Source organism: Anomaloglossus baeobatrachus, chromosome 6, assembly GCF_048569485.1.
Source record: "Anomaloglossus baeobatrachus isolate aAnoBae1 chromosome 6, aAnoBae1.hap1, whole genome shotgun sequence".
Taxonomy (NCBI): Eukaryota; Metazoa; Chordata; class Amphibia; order Anura; family Aromobatidae; genus Anomaloglossus; species Anomaloglossus baeobatrachus.
In genome coordinates, this window is record NC_134358.1 from 303,437,959 (window position 1) to 303,453,457 (window position 15,499).

A 15,499-nucleotide genomic window follows, 5' to 3' on the forward strand; every position below is an offset into this window, starting at 1 on the left:
GCCTCTGCTTTTTATTGTGTGTGTGTGTGTGTGTGTGTTATGACAAGACCTAGTACCGTGTTTTTCCAAAAATAAGACTCTCTTATTTATTTTTTTTTTCCCCCAAAAAAGCACTAGGGCTTATTTTTCGAGGAGGTCTTATTCTTGGAGAAACATGGTTGGAGGGTAAGTTTACCCCCCCCCCCCCAAAAAAAAAAAGCAGAACGAACACACACACACACACACACACACACACACACACACACACACACACACACACACACACACACACACACACACACACACTTACCAGACCCGGACATATGCGTGGCTCCCAGGTCCTCCTGTGATCTCTGGTAGGTGCTGCATGCAGTCTTCCTCTGCTGCTAACTCACACGCGCGCACACACACCTCACATCCAGCGCTGCCGGCCGCAGGGAATGATGGGAGAGAGTCACATGTGTCGACAAGTCCTGTTGTGGCAGGTCCTTCCGCACAGCCTCTCAGGATTGTGCTGGCGACAAGTGATCGGTGTCACTGGATGTGGTGTTTGTGTTTGCGCGATCCGATGTCAGTGTGAGACCGGATGCGTGTTTGTGAGATCGGAAGTGTGCGGGGGTGCGATCACTGCAGGTCCTGCCGCTCGGCGTTGGGTGAGTGTGATTACGGGGTGCCTGCTGTGTATAATGAAGTGTCCTGCAGTATCTAACTTTTTTATAGCTGCATGGACCCTTCATTATTGATCCACATCTAGGACTTATTTTTGGGAGAGGGCTTATTTTTGGAAAAACACGGTAGCTCTACTATGCTGGCAAAATCCCAGCAATTCTGATCCTCTGTAAACTATATAGTGTTCACTGAGAGCTATGTAGCCAGCGGAATAGTAAGTAGAAGTGGTAATAAACTGCTTCTATCTTCTTGCCTGGGATTTTTTTAGATGGTGGTCACATGCATCTTTGCCCTGTGATACTGCGACGTGTCACGGTTTGCCTGGGCAGTGGCTTAGGCTGCTTTCACACTACGTTTTTTTAACATGTGTCATGAACGTTTTTTTGCTGTAAAAGTGGATCCTGTTTTTACAAAGAAAAACGCATGCAAGTGTTGTTTTGCAGGATCCTGTCATTTAAAGTTTATGGGCGAGCATTGGAGTCATGTGATCGGGAATGAGGGGAACTGAACGTGACAGACTGGGAGCCGGCATCTGACAGCTGCGGAGGCTCGTTACCAAGGTAAACATCGGGTAACTTGCTTGGATACCCGATATTTACCTTGGTTACGAGCGTCTGCAGCTGCTAGGAGCCGGGCTTCCTGCACACGTAACCAAGGTAAACATCGGGTATCCAAGCAAGTTACCCGATGTTTACCTTGGTTACGAGCCTCTGCAGCTCTCAGGCGGAGGAGGGGGACAGGGACTGGGACTGATCACGCGAGGCTGATTTCTGTGCATGTTCAGTAGAGCAAGCAGGATCCTGTCTATCAGCATCCCAGCGTACACATGCGTTTGCATGCTATTTAGTCAGGATCCAGCAATTTGCAGTATTTGGACGCAGCTCAAACAACGCTACAAGTAGCGTTTTTGAAACAAGTTAAAAAAACTGCAAGTCGCTAGATCCTCACTATAACGCACGCAAACGCATGTGAACGCATGTTGACACGAGTCCATTGCAAATGCATTGAAATGAAAACGCATTTGCACTGGCACGTTTTTGCGTTAAAAAAACAATCATGACGCATGTTAAAAAAAGTAGTGTGAAAGCAGCCTTAAAGGGGTGATTATCTTATAATATTCATGCCTCTCTGCATCTTGTTTATATAAATAAAACAAACAAAAATGCTGTTCTCGTCTTCCACCACTCTGGGAATGTGGTATTGGCTGAGGTGGTGACGTCCCCTTCACAGCGCGGCAGCCAGTCGCTGAGCTCAGCGGCTCTGAGCGGAGCTGTTCAGTGTAGATTGCCGCTGAGCTCACTGTCTATTGAGGACATGTCAAGTGCTGCAGCCAATGCCACACTAGGAGCAATGGTGGAGACTAGCTGGTAGACCTGGGGGGAGTTGTGTATAGTGTGGCGCTCCTGAGGATCCCATCGACACTGACACAGAAAGAAGCCATCTATCGGTTTACACATTAAAAACCAGCAGACACCCAATTGTTGGCTCACACATTAGATCAGGGCCGGGGCAGGTCCCATTTTTAATGCTTAGCGACCAGTATTCTGGTTATGGCACTAAAGCCCCATGCACTGTCTCTAGAACCATCCAGGGGGTGGAGCTTAGTGGGTGAGCAGTCTGAGGTAAAAGGGTGGAGCTAAGTTCTGAAAATTGGCGGTTAGGTGAGTCAGTCAGGAGGAGGGAGGAGACCGACTAGGGGTTAGAGGACCCCAGGGGTCCTGATCAAGTCTGAGGAGATGGAAGAAAGAATCCCAATTAGGAGGAAGTGTCAGATATCCTTTTAGTCACGTTTCATAGCTCAAAGAGAAGGGATTGGTCGCAAAAGGGGTCCTGGCCCTTGGCTAGGACAATACTTCAGGACTTACTAGTTGGCCTCCGGTGTTACTAGTAACACCGAAGGCCAGGGTGGCTGTAAACACCTTTTGGCCTACAAGCAGCACACGAATCCTCTGGAAGGTGGCCACAGAGGACCAGGGAGCTAGGCAAGCAGCAATCCCTTTGAAGGTTCCCAGAGGGAGCCAGGCAGGCAGAAGTCCCATTGCTGGTCTGCAGCCCCTGTCTCAGGGCACTGTGTTTGGAGGCGCAGGACAGGAGGGTGAAAGTCAGTGCAGAGAGACGTGTTGGGAATACATTTTCCAGTTTGGGGCTCCCTCTTGTGGTCAGTGCTGGCGGTGCAGTTGATTTGTGGAATGAAAGCCACACACCTGTGGAGGACTGGTAATCGGGCATTTCTGATTGGACTATATAACTGAGTAGTTTTCTCTTGTTACTTGCCGGTGCTCAATGGATATCCTGTGTGTTAAGGACATTGTGAAATCAGCCCTTCTCACTACCAGAACGCCTCTCAAATAAGTAGTCTTGTGCTTCTGTTTATTGTTTCCACTTTCTTGTTCCTTTTCTTCTTTGATACTAATGCATGATTCCTATTTTGTCTGTGTGGAGTTCGTGGTGGAATGGGATCATTCCCTGCTGCAAGTGACTGTATACTTAACTCCATGATTCTGCAATGTCTTTTGTCATGCTTGGTATTAATTCAGTCCCTCATCTATATTAGTGTTTTTGGATCCCAGTAACATCTGAGTGCTGATCTAGTGGGGGAGAGGTAGTGTGGCCTCAGGGTTTTTCCATATCAGTCGTGCTGATATTTTAGGGTTTTTATGGCTGCAGATAGTGCTCCCTCCTATCCTTTTTTATAAAGATACCGTATTTTTCGGACCATAAGACGCACTTTTTTTTCCTCCAAATTTGGGAGGAAAGTGTGGGGTGCGTCTTATGGCCTGAAGCTGCGGGGTAGGGAGCTGTGGGGAGTCAGCGGTATGCAGTGGGATCACAGGAGGCAGGGAGGGTCGCTGCTGCAGGAAGCCGACGCTGGAGAAACCACGTGTGCCTGCTGCTTAAAGTAAGTGACTATTCATTAGCTGCTCCCCGCCCACCTTTCTGCAGTCAGCGGGGGTGAGGAGCAGCAAATCAATAGTTTAATGTAAACAGCGGTCACACGTGGGTTCTCCAGATGCCGGCTTCCTGCAGCGGCTGGGGAGACTGTGTGTCCGCTGTTTAGGAGGCAGGAGCAGGGTGCCGCTGCAGTCATATCTGGCCCGGAAGAAGTGCAGATCACTGCAGTGTCTGGGCCAGAGCATGGCGTACCTTCACAGCACAGCCGCAGTCTGTGTGCTGAGGGCTCAAATTACTTTCACTTTGTTTCTAGTGCAGAGGAAGGATCAGTCTCCCGTAACTGACAAGGACCTACAGTGATGTAATGCAGAGGGGTGGGCCAGAGCAGCACAAAACAGCACAGTGCCCCGCCTCTTCATTACATCACTGCAGGTCCTCGAGATATGGGAGACTGTTTCTACTGCCAGGACCAAACTGAAGCATGGCGAGCAGCACATCAGTAAAAGTAAGGCAATAAATAATATAGTATATAAAGACATTACTGTACACCTGGATGGAGTTGGATCATATATATATATATATATATATATATAATTATATCTCTCACACACACACACCAGATGGGAGGATCACACATAATATAATGATGGGGGGACATATATACCTGGAAGGTACCCAGAATGGGGGATATGAGGACAAAATTTGGGGATATTATTACCTCAGTAACACTGTCAGCAGTAAAATAAGTGTGTCATGTCCACATTCTGTTACTTTAATTTTATTTTTTTTCTATTTTTTTTTTTTTTTCCTCCTCTAAAACAAGGGTGCGTCTTATAGTCTGGTGCGTCTTATAGTCCGAAAAATACGGTAGTTTGGGCCTCACCTTTGCTGAATCCCGAATTCCCGGCTCATCCCGAATTGCCCTGGTGTGGTGGCAATCGGAGTAATAAGGGGTTCATCATGGCAGGCGTCTGAGACACCCCAATGATTAAACTGTAAGTGAAAGTAAATAAACACATACACCCAAAAAAATACTTTATTTGAAATAAAAGGCAAAAAAACACCCTTTCACCACTTTATTAAAATCCCCAAATACCCCTCCAAGTCCGAAGTAATCCAGAGGTCCCGCTACGCTTTCAGCTCTGCTACATGAAGCTGACAGGAGCGGCAGTAGAACACCGCCGCTTCTCGGAGCAACTGAAGGGAGTCGCGCTGTCAGCGTCACTGAGCTAGTGCCGTGGTGTGTGTGTGGGGGGATGAGTCCGGGAGTGTCGGGGTGTGGCGTGCGGGGATAATGCCGGGGTGTGCAGGGATGATGCGTGCGGCAGTGCCGGGGTGTGCGGGGATGATGCGTGCGGCAGTGCCGGTGTTTGTGCGGGGATGATGGGCTCTCTCTCTCTCTCTCTCTCTCTCTCTCTCATCTTTTTTTTTTTTTTTTTTTTTACCGGATCCGTTGCATCAGTTTTTACACAATCTGAGATGGATCCGTTGCATCAGGCACAAACCGGATTGTGCCTGATTCCAAAAAACTGATGTGTGAAAGCAGCCTTAATGGCTCTCCCTGGAGTGCTAGCACACATCATGCAATGAAGCAAGCCTGTGCGTTGGGGTTGTTTTTTCACGGGTGAAACATCCGAGGACCTTCGATACTTGGCTGAGCACCCTGATGCTTGATCAACTACCAATGCAACTCTATGGTTGAAAAAATGTAACCACAATCTCATTACATTTTTCACTTTTTTTTTTTTCTTTCCATATAAAGAGAAATGGTCTGTTTTTCATGTATGTGGGGAAAGACCTTTTTGAATACGCTCTAAAGTTGGGGGGGAGGGCAAAAAACTCCTGCATACAGTCCTGGATGGAGCATGCTGAGCCTTTTAGAGTTCTGCAGATGTCTGCTCTCCTGCATACACTAGTGGAGAATGAAGAACATATTGAAGAAGGAAATGACATCAGACTTCCCCCCCCCCCCCCCCCCCCCCCCCCCAACAATCTTTAATGGCATTGTTCACTGATAAAAAAAAACGCAGTGAGCAAAACCGCAGCGAAAAAACACAAACGCATGCGTTTTTTGCCGCAAGTGCGTTTTTGTGCCGCACAAACGCAGCGTAAAAAAACCGCAGTGTGTGAACTTAAGGTACCGTCACACTTAGCGACGCTCCAGCTATCTGACCTGGCATCGATCGCTGGAGCGTCGCTACATGGTCGCTGGTGAGCTGTCAATCAGATCTCCACAGAGATCAGCGACCTGTGTAACGACGCTGTGCTTGGTAACCATAGTACACATTGGGTTACTAAGCAAAGCGCTTTGCTTATCGTTGCCCGATGTGTACCTTGGCTACGTGTGCAGGGAGCCAGCTTCTTGAAGCTGCGAACTCTGGTAAATATCGGGTAACCAAGCAAAGCGCTTTGCTTGGTTACCCGATGTGTACCTTGGTAACCAGCGTCCGCAGAAGCCGGCTCCCTGCACATTCAGATCGTTGCTCTCTCGCTGTCAAACAGTGATGTGTGCTTCACAGCGGGAGAGCAACGACCAAAAATGGTCCAGGACATTGAATAATGACCGGCGACCTCACAGCAGTGGCCAGGTCGTTGCTGGATGTTACACACCGCAATATCGCTAGCAACATCACTGTTGCTCCACAAAAACCGTGACTCTGCAGCGATGTCGCTTAGTGAGACGTGGCCTTTAGCCTTAGGGGTACTTTGCACACTAGGACATCGCAGGTGCGATGTCGGTGGGGTCATGTCGAAAGTGACGCACTTCCGGCGTCGCTCTCGACATCGTAGTGTGTAAAGCCTAGATGATACGATTTAACGAGCGCAAAAGCGTCGTAATCGTATCATCGGTGAAAACATATTTGCCTTGCTGCGACGGTCCGATGTTCCTCGTTCCTGCGGCAGCACAAATCCCCCGCCCCCAAAAAAAATGTCTCAATAACTTGTTGTTTGGCCTTGAGCATCAATAACAGCTTTACAACTATGTCTCATGCTGTTCACAAGTGGTGGTCTTGTCTGAGGCATGGCGTCCCATTTTTATTGAATGGCGGCCCTTAGGTTATTGAGGTTCTGGAGTACAGAGCTATTAGCCTTTACACGGTGACTCATAGGTTTTCTATGAGATTTAATTCTTGTGATAATGCGGGTCACTCCATTTGAGGTACCCCAGTCTCTAGCAGTCATTCCCTAATGATGTGACCTCAAAGAGATGGAACATTGTCATCCATGAAGATTAAATTTAGGCCTGTGTTGCTCATGCAGAGCTACAATGACTGGATTAATGTTATTTAAGTAGTAGGGGCATATCACTGTACCATTCTCAAAGTGTAGGACAGTTCTGTATGGACTAGACACACCTGCCCACACTCTAATGTCACCACCAAAGGCTCAACTGTTGACAAGTGGCTCATGCATAGCGCTCTCCTTGATGTTTTCAACATCGTTTGGGGCAATCATTTCTGCTTAGCGTGAATCAACTTTCATCAGGGAACATCTGAGGCCCACTGTTCCTTCGTCCAATAAGATAATTACGCCTGTGCATGGTGTGGTCAGGTATCCTTGCAAGTTGTCTAGCACAGTGACTATGCTGATGTAAACTGTTTTGAACAGTCTGACGTGAAAATTTGATTAAATGTGCCTGGAATTGTATGGCATTCATGTGGTTCCGGAGGACATTGTGCATACATTGTCTATACTCCTACTTCTAGACCTGTCCTCAGCCTTTGACACTGTCAACCACTCCCTGCTACTACTGATCCTCTCTTCCCTTGGTGTCAGAGACCTCGCCCTCTCTTGGATCTCTTCCTACCTCTACAACCGCATTTTTAGTGTCTCCCACTCCCACACAACCTCTTCATCCCGCCATCTCTCTGTTGGCGTCCCTCCAAGGCTCTGTCCTGGGACCCTTACTCTTTTCCATCTATACTTTTGGCCTGGGACAACTCATAAAGTCCCACGGCTTCCAGTACCACTTATATGCCGATGACACTCAGATCTACCTCTCTGGTCCAGATGTCACTTCTCTGCTGTCCAGAATCCCAGAGTGTCTATTGGCTATATCTTTCTTCTTTTCCTCTCGCTTCCTGAAGCTCAACGTAGCCAAAACTGAACTGATCATCTTTCCTCCATCTCACCTACACACTCTACCTGATCTATCTATTACAATAAATAACATCACGCTCTCCCCAGCACACAAAGTTCGGTGCCTCGGAGTGACCTTTGACTCTGCCTTGTCCTTTATACCACACATCCAATCCCTCCCCACCTCCTGCCGTCTTCAACTCCAAAAATGTTTCCAGAATCCACCCTTTCCTCAATTCCCAATCTACAAAAATGCTAGTGCATGCCCTTATCTCCCGCCTCGACTAGTGCAACATCCTACTCTGTGGTCTCCCTGCTTACATGTTCGCCCCTCTCCAGTCCATCCTTATTTCTGCTGCTCGAATGATCCACCTCTCTCCTCAATACCACCCCGCTTCTTCTCCTCTGCAAATCCCTCCATTGGCTCCCAATCTTCCACTGTATCCAATTCAAATTACTAACTGACCTACAAAGCCATCCATAATATATCTCCTCCGTATATCTCTGAACTAATTTCTCACTACTCTCCAAAACGTAATCTCCGGTCCTCCCAAGATCTCCTTCTCTCCTCCCCTCTCATTCGCTCCTCACGCAACCGACACAAAGACTTCTCCCGAGCATCCCCAGTCTCCTGGAACTCGCTGCCTCAACATGTCAGACTATCTACTACACTTGCAAACTTAAAACAGAACTTGAAAACTCATCTGTTCAGAAACGTCTATAACCTTCAATGACCTCACTGCTTCACCACCACCACCGTGCGGAGCTGCCGCCCCACCACCGTGCGGAGCTGCCGCCCCACCACCGTGCGGAGCTGCCGCCCCACCACCGTGCGGAGCTGCCGCCCCACCACCGTGCGGAGCTGCCGCCCCACCACCGTGCGGAGCTGCCGCCCCACCACCGTGCGGAGCTGCCGCCCCACCACCGTGCGGAGCTGCCGCCCCACCACCGTGCGGAGCTGCCGCCCCACCACCGTGCGGAGCTGCCGCCCCACCACCGTGCGGAGCTGCCGCCCCACCACCGTGCGGAGCTGCCGCCCAACCTACACCCCACCTACTGTCTCCTCCCCAAAATCCTATAGAATGTAAGCCCGCAAGGGCAGGGCCCTCTTCCCTCTGTACTAGTCTGTCTACCGTAACTTGTGTATGTATTCTGTAGGTAACCCCTTCTCATGTACAGCACCATGGAATCAATGGTGCTCTATAAATAAATAATAATAATGATGGTTATCGGTATGGGATGTGGCCAAATGACGTCCACTTCTATGCCTTTCTGTGACTCTCTTCCAGTCTCTCTGTAGCTCTGTTGCAGCCTGCTGATGACACTCTAAGCTTAGTGGCCACATTGTCTCATGATGTAAAAAAATGTGAACCGCTTAAAGGCCATTGGGCACCACAAAAATGATCACAAATAACTGTACAGATTGCGGTGCTAACACAGTCCAAACACAAAAATTAATGCAAAAAAGGGACACAAACCTGCCCGGTAACAGTGCACACCCAAATCATACTATGTAAAAGCATGATCTTTATTAACACATACAAACTGACAAAAACAGAAATATTTCATTTAAAAATATGTTGGAAAAGAATAATTTCCAAATATATTGGGACAAGATATAATAATCTTACATGAATATCACCAAAATATACGAACACTGGACAATAATATCTATACAATAGTACCTGGCAGCACACTATACAGAGGGGACAATAAATGGTTAAGAAAAATGCAAATATGCTTAAATCATCCTGACACTAGCTAACAGGTACATAATTTAAATAGCCATCAACAAACAGTTGCCACTGTTACACTGACTGCCATAGAAAATAAAGTACCCAGCGTTCTGTATTACTTACTACCCTAAGCATGTCGCTACTTCATTAGCTTCATCAGGGGTTATCCTGTGCATGTGCAGTGTGCTCAGATAACTTTGACCAAGGTTTCAGGTTTTAATTAGCCTATTAGGGTTATGGCTTCTTCACTTGCATTAGGAAAGGCCTTTATAAACCTTTATAAAACCACAACCTCCTTTTAACCTTGTGCCAAAAAACAGCAGCCCTGGGTTTTTTTTTAAGCAGCTGCCTAGCACGTTTTCATGTTTCACTTTCCTCAGTTCGAAATGTAATTAAGAAAAGACGGTTAATGGGGACAATGGAGGTCAAGAAAGTCTGGAAGATTAAGCAAAATTTCTGTGAGGGCTCCTTATAGGATTGTTAGAGAGGCAAATTAGAATCCCTGCTTGACTACAAAAGACCTTCAGGAAGATTTAGCAGACTGTAGTTTTTGTATATAGTTCTACTGTTCTGACACACCTGCACAAATACGGCCTTCATGTAGGAGTCATCAGAAGAAGCTGCTCCTGTGTCCTCACCATAAACTTCGTCAGAAGTATGCAAAAGAACATCTAAACAGTACGTATGCATTTTGGAAACAAGTCCTGTGGACTGATGAGGTTTAAAACAGAACGCTTTGACCAGAATGCTCACAGGTATGTGTGGAGAAAAAAGGGCACAGAATTTCTGGAAAAGAACATCTCTCCAACTATTATACATGAGTATGGATCAATCATGCTCTGGAGTTGTAGTGCAGCTAATGGCATTGGGAACATTTCATGGGTAAAGGGAAGAATGGATTAAATTAAACTTCAACATTCTTGATGCAAACATAACATCTGTGTAAAAAAAAAACAAATAAAAACCCCCTGAAGTTGAAAAGAGAAGTGTCTACAAATAGATAATGATCATAACCATGTCATAATCCACACTAGACTATCTCAAAAGGCACACAGTCCCCTGAACTCAATATCATTGAAAATCTGTGGCTAGACCTCCAAAAGAGCAGTGCATGCAAGACGACCCAGGTATCTCACAGAACTGTAAGACTTCTCCACGAAAGAATGGATGAAAATCCCTTCAGCAAGATTTGAGACTCTTGGCTGGCTACAAAAAGCATTTACTGTACAAACTGTGATACTTGGCAAAGGGAGTGCTACTAGGTACTAACCATACACAGAGCCCAAACTTTTGCATTGGCCCAATTTAGTTTTTTAATTTGTAACCCCTTTACGACAAAGGACGTAACTGTACATCCTTGGTCGCCGATCTCCCGTTACCATGGGTTCTGACAGCGAGTCCGTGGTAATTCCCACACATTTCTGCTGATCAACAAACGTGGGGCTAAAAGGAGCAGGTAGATTGGAGATCCGCCCGCGCCGGTTAACCCTTTAGACTGCATTGCCAAACACTGACAGAGCTATTTAAATGGTTGTGGCAGAGATCGCGCTGTTCCCTGCAGCCATCGGCAGCCCTGTGACCTGATCATGAGGTGCCAATGTGTTGCCATTGTAGCATGGAGTCAACTCATGACCCCTGATGCTTCCATTACTACCTGTGAGTGCCGAGAGAGCGCTGATACAAGAGATAAGCATTTCTGCTGATCAGAGCACTGCTGCTCTGATCAGGAGAAATGCACAGGTAATTGGACTAATAAAATAAAAAATGTGAAAAAAAAAAGCTTGAAAAAACCCAAAAGTTAAAATCGCCCCATTGAAAATAACACACAATTTAAAAAAATAAATAAAAATATACACATTTGTTATCTGCGCATTCAGAAATGCCCGATCTATCAAAATATAAAATCAGTTAATCTGTTTGGAATATTTTTCTCGCCACACTGTACCAAACGCCAAAACTTGGATTTTTTTATTTTTTTTTCCTCATTCTCATGTACCCTATATGGTTACAACTAATGGTTTCATTCAAAAGTACAACTCTTCCCGCAAAAAAAACAAGCCCTCATATGGCAACATTGACTTAAAAATAAAAGCTCTCGAAAGACGGGGAGGAAAAACCGAAAATTAAAATTGCCTGGCGGTGAAGGGGTTAATATGTAAAAGATGAAAGTACCTTTTTCTTTTTTCCCCTAAACTACAAAGAAAATATTTCAACTTTCTGCCTTTTTCAGAGATTTTATTCTCACCTTTTATCTGTTCACAATAACAGTAATTTTGACCAGGGGAGACCAAGCTTTTACATACCAGTGTATACCATTGTTTCTTATATACCTGTACTATTGATAAATGCAAAGTTTGTTGAAAGTGTAATTCCCAGTTTGTGTCCTAACACTGTAATTTAAACTTACCGTATCTCACGTTTCACATTGCGAAAGATCGTTGGGGCTTATTATGTAAAATGTGTACTATAGTTTATCAGTTATTTTAATTTACAATATTTTATAAAGCTTACTAATATTAATTGCCATTATTCTGGTACTAATTGTATTTCCTCTTTAAGATGTTTACAGTACCGTGGAAAATGCAAAACAACGAAGTATTGAAACCGGCCAAGTACTTTTCTGAACTGGAGAAGAATGTCCTCTTGGCTCTGGTAGAAAAATATAAATATGTATTGGAGTGCAAGAAAAGTGATGCACGGACTATTGCTCTCAAGCAGCGCACATGGCAAGCATTAGCTCATGAGTACAACTCTCAACCTAGTGTATCTTTGAGAGATTTTAAACAGCTAAAAAAGTGCTGGGAGAATATAAAAGCAAGGACCAGAAAGATAATGGCCCACGAAAGAAGAGAAAAATTGATGCGATGTGGGCTTGCCTCAAACAGCCTAAAAGAAAAGGTAGCGAGTATGATTCCAGAGCAGATCTACTATGTACAGACTCCATCTGAGGAGGAATCTCAATACAATCATGACTCTTCCAATCCAGGTAAAGGCTTCTAAGACTCCAGTGCCAGGAGAAATGAAGGCAGGATATTGATATGGAATGTATAATATTGTATTATGTAGAATCTGTCATCACGAAACCCTTCCCAAACTACTGTCCTTTACTGCAACCAAAAGACCGCTCTGTGTGTGTGTGTGTGTGTGTGTCCTCCTCCCCAAGCAGCACAATGACTTAAGGTGGTGTCACACACAGCGACAACGACGTCGCTGCTACGTCACCATTTTCTGTGACGTTGCAGTGACGTCCCGTCGCTGTGTTGTGACATCCAGCAACGAGCTGGCCCCTGCTGTGAGGTCGCCGCTCGTTGCTGAATGTCCAGCTTCATTTTTTGGTCTTCGCTCTCCCGCTGTGACGCACAGATCGCTGTGTGTGACAGCGAGAGAGCGACGAAATGAAGCGAGCAGGGAGCAGGAGCCGGCGTCTGGCAGCTGCGGTAAGCTGTAACCAAGGTAAACATCGGGTAACCTAGGTGGTTACCCGATATTTACCTTCTTTACCAGCCTCCGCCGCTCTCACGCTGCCAGCGCCGGCTCCTGCTCTCTGCACATGTAGCTGCAGTACGCATCGTGTAATTAACCCGATGTGTACTGTAGCTAGGAGAGCAGGGAGCCAGCGCTCAGTGTGCGCGGCTCCCTGCAGATGTTGCAGCACAGCGACGCGTGTCGTTATGATCGCTGCTTCGGCTGCTGTGTTTGACAGCTAAGCAGCGATCATAACAGCGACTTACAAGGTCGCTGCTACGTCACAGAAAATGGTGACGTAACAGCGACGTCGTGGTCGCTGTCGTTTAGTGTGACCCCAGCTTTAGGCCCCTTCTTTACACAGGCATAGCACCTCAGATGTAAGGGTAGATGTGACTGACGCTGCAGCTTGTCCCATTCAGTTCTGATGGTGTACGGGACAGGCAGCATTGTGAGGCAGAGCTATCTGTGTGAATTATGGATGAGCATCTATGTAAATAACATAAAAATGTGACTTTTAATCAAATAGTGTTTATCTCTGAGAATCTGCCATTGTTTTATTCCAGAGATCTTTTAAAGTGGGCATTTCCTTTTTTGAAAGGTCTGTGCTAATATTGTCACTAGTTATGTTGCCGATTTTCCCCTATATCCTTTTGCAGGTGTACATAGGTTTATGGCTGTAAGTTTAATTGATATACAATTATTTTTCATATGATCTAGACATGGAGTGCAAGAGAGTGAATCTCTTAGATTTGGAGCTTCTTATTGATGAACAAGGGAAAATCCAGACCAAACCATATAACAAAGTAGTTGAAACAGATTCATTGTGTGAAGACGGTTCACCATCCAGTTCAGTAGAAAAAGGTAATATGAAGACTGAAAGCATTTTTATCTTTATGTACTTGTAACTGTCATAAAAGTGCGTCTAAAGACCCCCAGTTGGCTGGTTCTTCTGACCTTGTCAGTATCAGATTAATAGCTGTGTATGGGGGCTCCTGACTCTTCCTCCAACATAATTTATTTATTGGGTTTATCAGGCAGTCTGAAATGTCTGATTATGGCTTTTATTTTTATTTTATTTTTTTTATATTGAAAGAAAAGAAAACCAACAACAAAAAAAATGAATGGTTAGGAAAAGCAAAGCAATAGTCAAAAACACATTAAAGGGAACCTGTCAGGTGCACTATGCACCCAGAACCACGAGCAGCTCTGGGTGCATATTGCTAATCCCTGCCCAAGACTCCCTGTATACACTAGCATACTTTTTTCTAAAGATCTCTTTATGTATTCCTAATGATCCTTTATGATATGGTAATGAGCGCAGGGACTAGTTGCAAGGGTGTTCGTTCCCCTGACTAGTTCGCCCTCTTAGTATGTTAGCATGCCCACAGAGGCTTCTTTAAGTGTCTATTTACTTCATGATGCACCCTCAGTCACACCATGTATAAGTAAAAATAAAAAAACCACCACTCACTCACCTAATCTGCAAATTGGCTGGTGCACATGCTTGAGCTTAGATGCCTGGCAAGGTGTCACAGTGGCAGCCCTTCTGTTGTGAGTCACTGTCATGCTGTAGAACGCAGGCATAAAGTGACCTGCAGTCTATATTGAAAGGAGAGCGGTTGTGCAGAGAGATCATATCTCCCTACTCTACCACACAGCTTAAGTATGTACAGTTAGGGCACCCGGAGTTGCTGATATCCTTATCTGCTGCCCCCCTTCCCGGTAACTAAGCAACTGATGCTATGTCTTTTATATCTGCAGCAGATTGTATCAATATGGCTGCCCAAATACTGGTTTGAAAGGATGCACAGGGCTGTAGAACATAAAATATAGTGCATAGAATACAATTGGTCAAGGAACAAGGTGGGCTGGCTTTGCCACCTACCTGAGTTCCCAAGTTTTAAGGGATGGGCATTGCATGAGTCACAAGAAGGGTAAAATAGGCTGTGGCAATACTGAAGTGGAGAAGAGCACCTGTTGATTGTACTAGAGGCTCAAAGATTCAAGGCGGACTCACGGCAGTAAACCACTTAGCTGTTTATGCAGTAGACTGATGGGCATATACTTTGAGCATCCTGGTATGCCTATTTGGCATAATTCCTGTTTTTATGGGAGATCCACCAATTCGAGGCAGTGAGATTAATGAACACAGGTAGGAGTATCTGTACCATCTTTATTTGGATGGACTATTTTGAACCTTTGAACAACTGAAGTTACATTTCTGCCTCCAGCAGTCAGATTTCTACAAATACATGCAAATGAGATGCTGCTCAAGAGACAGAAACTTGGACCTTAATATTTTTACAAATGGAGTGTTTGAAAATATTGTATAAAACTTTATGGGCAGAGATTGTAGGGGAAGAAGGGATGTTATGGTATTGTACTGGCTGTATATGATTCATCTTTTACTATTCTTCTGGCAATTGATGGACTGTGCCTTACAGAAGTCTTCACCCCCTTGTTTTTCTTATCTGTTTACATTATAACTTTTTTTTAAAAAAAAATTTGAAATCAGATTTGTGTGCGATGCATCAGTACTAAATAGGCTAAGTTGGTGAGGTGAAATGAGATATATTATATAGGCTAAATTTTAATGGATAAAATAAAGTTCCATGAGCACATGTATTCACCCCTTCTGCTATGCAGCGCCTAAACGTTTCTGCTGCAAGCAGTTA

At 45.3% G+C, this 15,499-nt stretch overlaps 1 protein-coding gene across 4 annotated transcripts in view; it reads left to right on the plus strand.

Annotated features, from left to right (window-relative positions):
• The window catches only part of MSANTD3 (Myb/SANT DNA binding domain containing 3), a 40,483-nt gene that overhangs the window by 2,957 nt on the left and 22,027 nt on the right, over window positions 1-15,499 (plus strand). For all 4 annotated transcript variants that reach the window (XM_075314903.1, XM_075314900.1, XM_075314902.1 and 1 more), the window contains 2 exons: window positions 11,916-12,342; window positions 13,542-13,685. In XM_075314903.1, the coding sequence (XP_075171018.1) occupies window positions 11,916-12,342; window positions 13,542-13,685 (571 nt within the window). The remainder of the gene's footprint in view (window positions 1-11,915; window positions 12,343-13,541; window positions 13,686-15,499) is intronic.